Source organism: Talpa occidentalis, unplaced genomic scaffold (genome assembly GCF_014898055.3).
Source record: "Talpa occidentalis isolate TD23 unplaced genomic scaffold, MPIMG_talOcc4v2.1 talOcc4.5, whole genome shotgun sequence".
In the NCBI taxonomy this organism is placed as follows: Eukaryota; Metazoa; Chordata; class Mammalia; order Eulipotyphla; family Talpidae; genus Talpa; species Talpa occidentalis.
Window position 1 is genome coordinate 73,956,550 of NW_023604861.1, and position 9,204 is coordinate 73,965,753.

Sequence of the window (9,204 nt, forward strand, 5' to 3'; positions counted from 1 at the left end):
GGGTGTCGCCGGGGGGAGGGGACCCGAAGGGGAGAGCGAGGCGGAAAAGCGCCCGCGGAGCGCTGGACTTCAGTGGTGGGAAAGACATCTCACATTTTCTTGTCTTGTTTATTTCATTCCATTTCATTTTGCGCGTCTTCTCGCCTCCACCGAGTCCGGCCGGGAGGGGTCGGCCGCGGGGAGCCCGGCGCCGGCGGCCCCGCGCCCGCCCTCCCTCGCCGCGCGCCCCCGGCCCTGGCTCCTGCCCTCGGCGGCGGCGGAGCCGAGGCCCGCGCGGAGCCGGCACAAAAGGCAGCGGGACACACGGCCACCTCGGGCCGGAACAAAAGGCGGCAGCGCCGGCCGCGCCTCGCGTCCTGCCCCGCCGTCCCGCTCTCCCCGGCCGCGGCCGCCCCTCTCCGGACCCCGCACTCGGGAGCGCCCCGGACCCTCCCACAGCCCCACTTTCCCACTGCCGTGGAGGTGATACTTTCCTCCGGGGCGCACTTGGCCCGGCGCGCTGGTGTCCGAGGGCCAGCCTCACCTCTCTTCTCCCAGGGAATTGTTTTTCAGGTTTGGACTCTGCACCCCCCCCCTTTTTCTAGGAAGAGTAAAAGCAGCCCCCCTTTCTCCACCAGCTCGCTCCCCTAGGCTTGCCGGAGAGTTGTTCACATCCTTAGCATTGTTCATTATTTTGCAAAATTGAAAGGGAAATCATTGCATTCCTTTTTGAAAAGCGAAATAAAGCACCGGAGAGCAGGAAACAGAAGTCAGAAATTTGTAAAATTAAGAGGTATATGCTATCCCAAAAGTGTACACACGCCTATGGCTCGGGATGGGATGAGGGTTTGTTTTCCCTTTAATCTCTTTTATCCCTACTATAGGTTTTTCTCCTGGAAAAAAAAAATTAAATGCATGCACACACCCCTCTTTCCCCCCTCGCTCTTGCTTCTCGTCCTGCGCGCTCTCGTGATTATTAATAATTATTATTACTATTATTGGGTTACTTACGCGAGAATTCCCGTTTGCTTAAGTGCTGGGGTTTGCCTTGCTTGCGGCGAGACATGGTGGGCTGCGGGGCGGGCGGCGGCGGCGGCGGGCGGACGACGGCTCGGTTCACATCGGGAGAGCCGGGTTAGAAAGAAGGAGACTCCAGAGAAAATATCTTCATCAGTGCCTTTTGACATCCAAAATAAATTAGAAATAATACAAAGATGGCGCAGGGAAGATGAATTGTGGGAGAGCCGTCATGGCTTTTTTTTTTTTTTTAAGCAAAAAAAAAGAGAGAGAGAGAGAGGAGAGAGATAGAGGGAGAGAGAGAGAGATGAAAAAAATGGCAAAAGCCCCCCTGAGCTGCAAGTTCAAGTGCGGACGTGACGTCCCTGCGAACTTGAACGTCAGGAGTCTGGATGGACAGAGACACACAAAACATGGGCAGGGCGAGCAGGAGAGAAGGGGAGGAGGGAAGGGGAAGCTCACACCAATGGACACACATCAGGGGCTGGACATGAAAAAGAGACCAGGACAAGCCAATGGCCAGTGCGGGGCGGGGGAGGTGCGGGGCGGGGGGCTCAGCAGACGCCAGACGCGGCCCCGGGGGAGGGGCGGGGAGGGGCGCGGGAGGGGCGCGGGGCCGCGGGCTCACCAGTGGCCGCAGCGAGCGCGGAGCCGGCGGCGTGGCCCGGAAAGAAGAAAGGGGCTGGGGGGGGGGTGGGGAGCGAGACGTGTGCCCAGCGCTTCCCCCCACCCCCCTGCACGCGGACCCTAAAATGAAAGATTATTTTTTCAAGCGGGCGGGGAAGGGGGAGGGAGCGGAGTGCCGGAGAAGCCCGCGGCCCCGGGCCGGCCGCGCGGGCGGAGGGAGGCCAGGTGGAGTCGCGCCGGACCCCCCCCGCGCGCACCCGCCTCCCTCCCGCCCCGCGTGCGGACGCCCGGGGAGGGAGCGCGAGCCCGGAGCCGGCGTCTGTGCCCGGGAAACTTTGCCCAAGAAGAGGATAGCAAAGAAAATCACCCGAAGTTGAGCGCTGAGCCTCCAAGTTACAGCTCCGCAGCGGGCGCGGGGTGGCGGGAGGGAGCGCGCGGCAAAGCGGAGTCCGGCCCCAAGTTTGGAGGGTGCGGGTCCGGAGCGCAGCGGCTGGCCTCCCGGAGCTTGGAGACCTGGAGAAAGGGCGCGAAGGCGGGTGAGGGAGCGCAGGCCCGGCCGGGAGGGCCGGGAAGCTCCCCTAGGCTAAGCCGGGGGCCGAGGCTGTGAGCGCCCGCGCCCGCGACCGGGGCCAAGCGCGGCTGGAAGCCGGGACACGAGGCTCTCGGGGGTCTCGGAGGGAGCCAGAGGCCGAGGAATAAAGAACCTGGAGCCTGATTCGGGGCACGTTCCGACCCGGGAGGGGAGCGCCGGGCCCGGGGCGAGGGAGGCGCCGAGGCGTCCACCTCACCGAGCGGCCGCGGGCCAGAGGACAAAGCCCGGGCGGTCTCGGTAGCTCCCGGCCCTGGGAACTAGCCCCGGCGCCGCGGGAGGTCCCCGAGCGGGTCCCGGGGAGTGACACACCCCCTCCCACTCCGGGCAACTGCAGACGCGCTGAGGAACTGGGGCGGGGGAGGTTCTTGCGGGCAGGGCACAACTGTTCCTTTGCTGTTACCGGGGGAGAGAAAATGGGGACTGGAGAGAGGGCGTCTGGCTCGAGGAGCAGCGGGGCGGCCGCGGAGGTGGGGTGACGGCCCCGGGTTAGCGCCGCGTTCCCGGGCGCACCAGGCCGAGGGGCGCGCTCGGGAGCCCGCGGCCGCGCTGGACTTTCTGTGTACGCTGCGGCGAAATCAGGGAAGACCTGTTGGGAAATAAACCTCTGTTTCTTTAATACACACACACACACACACACACACACACACACACGCCACCGCACCGCTGTCAAAAAGCGGGCTTCACTCTGGCGTGGGATACTTTCAGTTTTACGTAAAATGTACAGCAACAGCACCCCCTGCGATTGGAAAGTTTATTCAGAAACGTGCCTGCAAACTCCCCCGGCGTCTCCCGCCTCCCGGCTTCCCCGCCTGCCTGCGCCGCCCGCAGCCTCAGCCGCGCCGAGACCGCCGCGGCTGCAGCTCCGGAGGGCAGGGGGCGAGGAGCGCGCGGGGCCGGGGCCGGGGCCGGGGCCGGGGCGGCGCGGAGGGGGCGCCGGGCGGAGCGGGCGGCGGGCCGCAGACCGCGCTGCAGGTGGACGCGCGAGTGTGCCTCCGCGAGCCGGCAGCCTGCTCCCCTCTCCCCCGGGCGCCCCGCGGCCCCGCGCGCCGCCCCGCGCCCCTCCTCGGCCTGAAGGGCGTCCTGGTCGTGACTGGCCCCCTCGGCAGGGGGCTTTATTGTTTTAAGCGAGGGCCGGGGTCTTGCACGCGCGCCCCCACCTCCCAGCCGCTCCCGCCAGCGGCTGTTTATTCATGTGCTGTCTTAGTAAAGTTTCAAACCTTTTAGAAAATGACTGGCTTGCCTAGCTCGGGGATGCTTCCGGCCCCTCCGAGGAAGAAAATGAAGTGTGGATGCTCAGCGTGAGGAGAGATGTGGGCAGGTCAGGGTTTGTGTAAATGTGGTTTGTTGTTATTGTTTTCCTCCAGTTTAAGGGTGAAAAAAACTCAAATCCTGTTTAAGAAGCAGAAAGATTCACTTGCAGTAAAGCTCTGTAGAGTGTGCGTTACACCATTTCCCCCTTTTCATGAATTCTTCAGAGCAGATTAGCGTCTCTGTTCCTCTACGATTTTTTTTTTTGAGGGGGGGCTGGGGGGCGGGTCTGGTTAAGCTAGCCTTAGCGTGGCCACAGGAATGTCCTTGCCGTGGAGGAGGTTAAAGGGGGGCAAGGAGAATTGTGAGAGGGAAGGAGATGAGAGGGAAGGAGAAAGTGCAACTGGGAGGCCTTTGAAAAATAAATAAAATAAAAGCCCCTTTTGGTATCCATAGTGAGTCAGATTATTTTGGAACAGAGCTTTTGAAATTTAAATATTTTTCCCATCCATCCATAAAAGTCCACATATAGAGAAGATATATAATAGGTGAATGTGTTGTGAAAATATATATGTGTGATTTATATATAATGGTGTGTATAAAGCTTTTCAGGGTTGGCTGTAGTGTAAAAAGTAATGACTTTATTACCTCTGAAAGGTTCTGTGGCTCACATTTAACAGTCTTCTGAATTACAATTCATTACACAATTGTGTGCTCTCTAAAACCGGCACCCTATCAGGGCGGCTATCTGTGGTTATTTCCAATAAATAACTGGCAACATTTTATTGATTTTCTTTTTTAAAAAAATCATAGGAAATTAAGCACTTAGTTACAAGTAGGTCTGCTACGTTATTGCACTTGTTTCAGATTCCAGGGGGTTCCTTCCGAAACCACATCTTAAAACATACATTAAAAACCCAGTTTTGCAGCTGCTTTCCCTGAGTGCCAATGGAGTGGTAAGCAGCAACGTTTCCACCATTAACATATATTTAATTTCACCATCATAAAATGCCAAGAGTGAAATAGTAACTGCCCTCCGCTCCCTCCCCTCCCCCAGCCTGATTTCACCTAGTCCAGAAAACCAAAGCTGTGCATCGGCATCTGATCCCTCCTGGTGGCAGACCCCTCTCCAGTCCCCAATTCTCGCCACTACGCGTGACACCCCCTCCCTCACCGCTGTCGGATTCTTGCTAAAGCGCCCAAAACGGGGGGAGGGGTGGGTTTGTGTGTGTGCTTAAAGAAATAAAAATGTGTTGTTTTAAGAGGCTTAGAATATTACATAAGTATTGATTAATGATGCAGGTGGTTTTGTAGGGGGTAAAGGGTCACGTTAAACACGCACACTTGGATACACAATAAGTATATTTACCTTTCCCGAAGTGGCTTTTAGAAAGCAATAAATTATGGCAACGTTAAAATTATCTTCTCACCGTTCAGTTAACTTTATTTGGGGCTGTAGAACCTTTGCTGATTCCATGGAGGGGGTAATAACGCTCTGTGGGCTCCTTCCCAAATCTTTGGTGACGACATAGAGTGTAAACTCCAGGCCAACAGACGACCCCTCTCCTCCCTTCTCCCCCTTTTTATCTTGCCCGCGGAGGAGCCTCCCCAGGACTTCCTGCAGTATATATTCTGCCTCTGATCTCCGTACTTAATAGCCAAGTCCTGGTTTATGCTTTATAATGTGTTGACAAGTTTTCTAACAGACTTTCTGAAATAATGCACATATATTCACGTCGGTTAGAAACCCACCGTATTTTTAGAGTCGAGTAGATCTATACCCTAATGTAGTGAAAGAGTGTAAATCATAGAGGATTTCATAGTCCTTTCAGTAGTTTTCGGTATGAAGTATGAGCCGCGTGGCCTCCAGACGTAACCTTTTAGAAAAAAAAGACAGTGCTTTTATTTTATGGTGTAAAGTGCTTTTAGCTCCAGGGCTCTGAACGTGAATGTGGTCAACAAACAGCTCCGAGAGGAAGACTTAATACAGCCCCAGCCCTCGTGCGGATCGCCTGGCGCGAGGGACTCAGGCTGAGCTGGAGAATGAAGGGTTAAAAGGTCTGTCTCGATGGAAACTACAAGATTAGTATAAAATATTCACTGGCTGCCTTTAGGGGAAACACCTTTATAGACAAAAAGATAAATAAATGAATGACTAAATGAATGGTTATAAATACAATGGGTTCTCTCTCTCTCTCTCTCTCTCTCTCTCTCTCTCTCTCTCTCTCTCTCTCTCTGCCTAATGGCAGTTCAGGATACACAGAATGAACTATCATCTTCATAAAATAAAACTTAGGTTTGGGTTCTACAGTAGGAATATGTTTTGCATTTCCATGAGGTTCTTGAGGGCCAGGAGGCTCGGGTGTTAAGATAAAAGAAAAATTAATTAAAAAAAAAAAAGAAAGGGGGAGGCTGTATGAGAAGAAGGGGGGTGTCTTTATGTGAACACTCTAAATTGAAAGGGTGAGTGGAAAGGCCACACTCTCCTCCTCTCCCCAGCTTCCTTTAGCCCACCACTCTCCTATCACATCTCTTCCTCCTCTGGTAGTAGTGATCCGGAGCCTGAGACCCAAAGGACACCCCTGGGGGGGCAGTGTGTACACCTTCTACAAAGGTACAGGCTTCCCCGGGGGAGATGCCAGTGGGAACATTAGTCTGTCTTTTCTCCAGAGGCTCTCTGGGTCTTTTGCTGGCTGGCAGACCACTTCACAGACCTGGATGGACCTGCCCAAAAAAGAAAGAGCAGTGGAAGAGGAAGGGAAGGGGAAAGGAAAGAAGGAAAAAGCTGATTCTGCTCTAAATAAGTCTATCCTTTCCTCTAGGCTGGGCTGTTGTCTGCTAAGTCACTAATGGTGATGGTGGGGTGGGCCAGGTAGGGGGGAGGGCAGTATTCTTTCCCCTTAAGTACCTTTTGAAAACAAGGAGTTACTGTTAAAACCCTGCTTGATGAAATATTTAATTTAGCTCCCTAACACTGACATCAAGCCTATAGGTGCTGGGCAATGATACCTAGCCAATGTACTGTATTTGAAACTTCCTAATGCAACACTCAGCACATAGTAGATGCTCAATAAAGGGTTTTTCAGTGAATAAATGAATAAATCCTATATTTGTATAAATGAAACCAACATAACTATCCAAATTCTGTAAGTTTCCCCCAGAGACCAATTAGACATTGATCAGGTAAAACTCTAAAAGGTGCATTTAGACCTAAAAGTTTCCGCTAAGGGTTTCCACTAAGGGTAGTCAAAAAGATTATTCTAGAGATCAGAATAGTTGAACAATTAATAATATACTGCAAGCTATTTCTATCATTCCAACAGCCTACATCATCAAATATCTTCCAAGTAAAGCAGTATTAAGAACCCAGTATCAAGTGATCATTTTATTCAAAATGTTGCTTCTAAAACAAGAAAATACAATCAAAGCAGCCAAAAAAAAGAAAAACTACCTCAACCTTCCTTCTCTGTTCCCCTCTCCCCAGGAATCTTTTGCTTTTAGCAAGGGAATAATTTTTTTTCAATATATTTTTTTCACATCTAATCTTAAAAACAAGCTTTACCTATTTGCCTCTTTTGGGGGTGGGGTGGGGAAAAGGAGGTAAATAAAAGGAAAAGCAACTCAACACACACACACAGACACATCTGGTCTGACATTTTGTACCACAAGTTTCAGCCCAATGTGATTTAAAACAATGTGAGTTAAAAACCTCTTAAAATTTGGGTTTATAATGGAAACGCTGACAGACTCTTAATTATAGCAGCCCTGCCAGACACTGCTATAATGAAATAGTTGTGCTTTCATTACTATAGAGGCACTATAGTTAAGGCTCTGTCAGTGTTTCTATTATAAACCCCAAGTTTAAGAGGTTTATAACTTGGGCTATTTAAATGGCACTGGGTGGAATTCAAGTTATCAGTCCAGATGTGAGGTGGTTTTATAAAAGACAGAACAACTCGGCTGAGGAAGCCTTTGGATCAATCTCTCTCTCTCTCTTTCTCTCTCTCTCTCCCTCTCTCTCTCTCTCTCTCTCTCTCCCCCCCCTCCTCTCTCCCTCCTTCTTTACCTCCCTCCTTCCTCCCCCCACCCTTACAGAACATCACAGAAATGAAATGAATTTTAGTGGTTTTACATGGCCTTATTGCCAACTTCTAGCTATGACTTCACTGTCTAAAAGGAAATTTTATAGGCAGTTAGTCCTTTACTTGTACAAGTACTCTTTGCTATTATTATGTTTTCATTATTTTATTATCCTGAAACATATATGTATATACATATATAGAGTGAGAACTTAAAAATCAAGATTATATGTCAGTGATGTTGCATCACAGAACGTATACACAGAAATATACATTCTAGGTTACATTCTGATGAAAAAGTATAAATTTACCAAAGAAGAGAAATAGAGGACCTCATATCGTCTTTAATTGGTCTATCAACTGTATGATAAAAATAAAGGTAGTATTAACATCTTTTTTCAGAAAGTTGTCATTTTCCTGGTATCACTGGGTTTGTTCAGAAAGCAATAGCTACCATGATGGTGGTGGTAGTGTTGCTAATGGTGGTGTAATGGTGGTGATGGTGATGGTGGTGGTGACGATGGTGTTGGTGATGGTGGTAGCGACGGTGATGGTGGTGGTGGTGGTGATAGTGGTGATGGTGGTAGTAATTGTGGTGATGGTGGTAATTGTGGTAGCAGTGGTGGTGGTGGTGATGGTGGTAGTGATGGTGATGATGGTGGTGTGGTGGTGATGGGGGTGGTAGAAATGATGATGGTGGGATGGGAGATGGGGATAGTGTGGGTTTTTTTAGTTAACGTATCTATTAGAGGGATATAAAAGATGAAGGTAAAAAGCTCCAACACTTGCTTCCCCAACTCTTGATGCTTTAGAAAGATTATTCCATAAAGATCAAGAGGCAGAGGAGTTAAAATGACATTTTGAAATGCATGCCACCACTACCACCAAGATGTGACCCCTGCTTTTGGCAGACCCCAGGGTTACTGACTTTATACAGAAAAACCCACCAAAGAATTGTGCAGCAACCACATCTGCATTTAAAATCTTTGCACTTCCACAAGAGCAATTTCTTTTTTTGTTCTCTCTGACTGAAATCAGACCACCAAATCAGGCCACCAAGTACCATAAGGCCTTGCTAATTCTTACTTCACAATAGCATTAGCTGGCCTGCTCTGGAATTAGGTAGGTGACAAAAGAGAAGTAGTCATCAAAATATGTCACCAGGCTCAAGTTTTTTTTCTGCCAGTTTCCAATGAACCTCACAATTGCCCAACCCCACAATTACTCCAGATGTATGCCAATCATTCCCATAGCCGGGGTTATTCTAGTCCTTTTTCCAAAAATTGACACCTCTTATTCCTGATAGTTAGTCATCAGTAATTTTTCCCCTGCAAAATTCAAGGAAGGAAACTTTTCTGGTAGAAAATATCTATTCCTATTTCATCATTCTTGGCAATATGATAGATAAACAAATCTCTCTAGTTTCCCTTTTCTGGTTGTATACAATTTGCCTGTTTTCTCTCTCTTTCTCTTTAAAAAACATTCCCTTGCACAAGGTCAGTTGTCTAAGCCTCCAGGTTCCTATAAAATGAAGAATCTGGTCCTAAGAATTGTTATTCTTTCTTTTTTATGGAGCACCGCTCTGAGCAGACATGAGATGCGGTCCCTGCTCTTGGATGGCTTTTATTTGTAAGGCACTAAGATACATATACACATGCACAA

The 9,204-nt window shown here is 50.1% G+C and overlaps 1 protein-coding gene across 8 annotated transcripts in view; it reads right to left on the minus strand.

The window, feature by feature from the left end:
- Positions 1 to 1,400, minus strand: part of BCL11A (BCL11 transcription factor A) — a 98,157-nt gene extending 96,757 nt beyond the window's left edge. For all 8 annotated transcript variants that reach the window (XM_037527440.2, XM_054701572.1, XM_054701574.1 and 5 more), the window contains exon 1: positions 991 to 1,400. In XM_037527440.2, the coding sequence (XP_037383337.1) occupies positions 991 to 1,045 (55 nt within the window). In that variant the 5' untranslated portion in view covers positions 1,046 to 1,400. The remainder of the gene's footprint in view (positions 1 to 990) is intronic.
- Between the last annotated feature and the right edge of the window lie 7,804 nt (positions 1,401 to 9,204).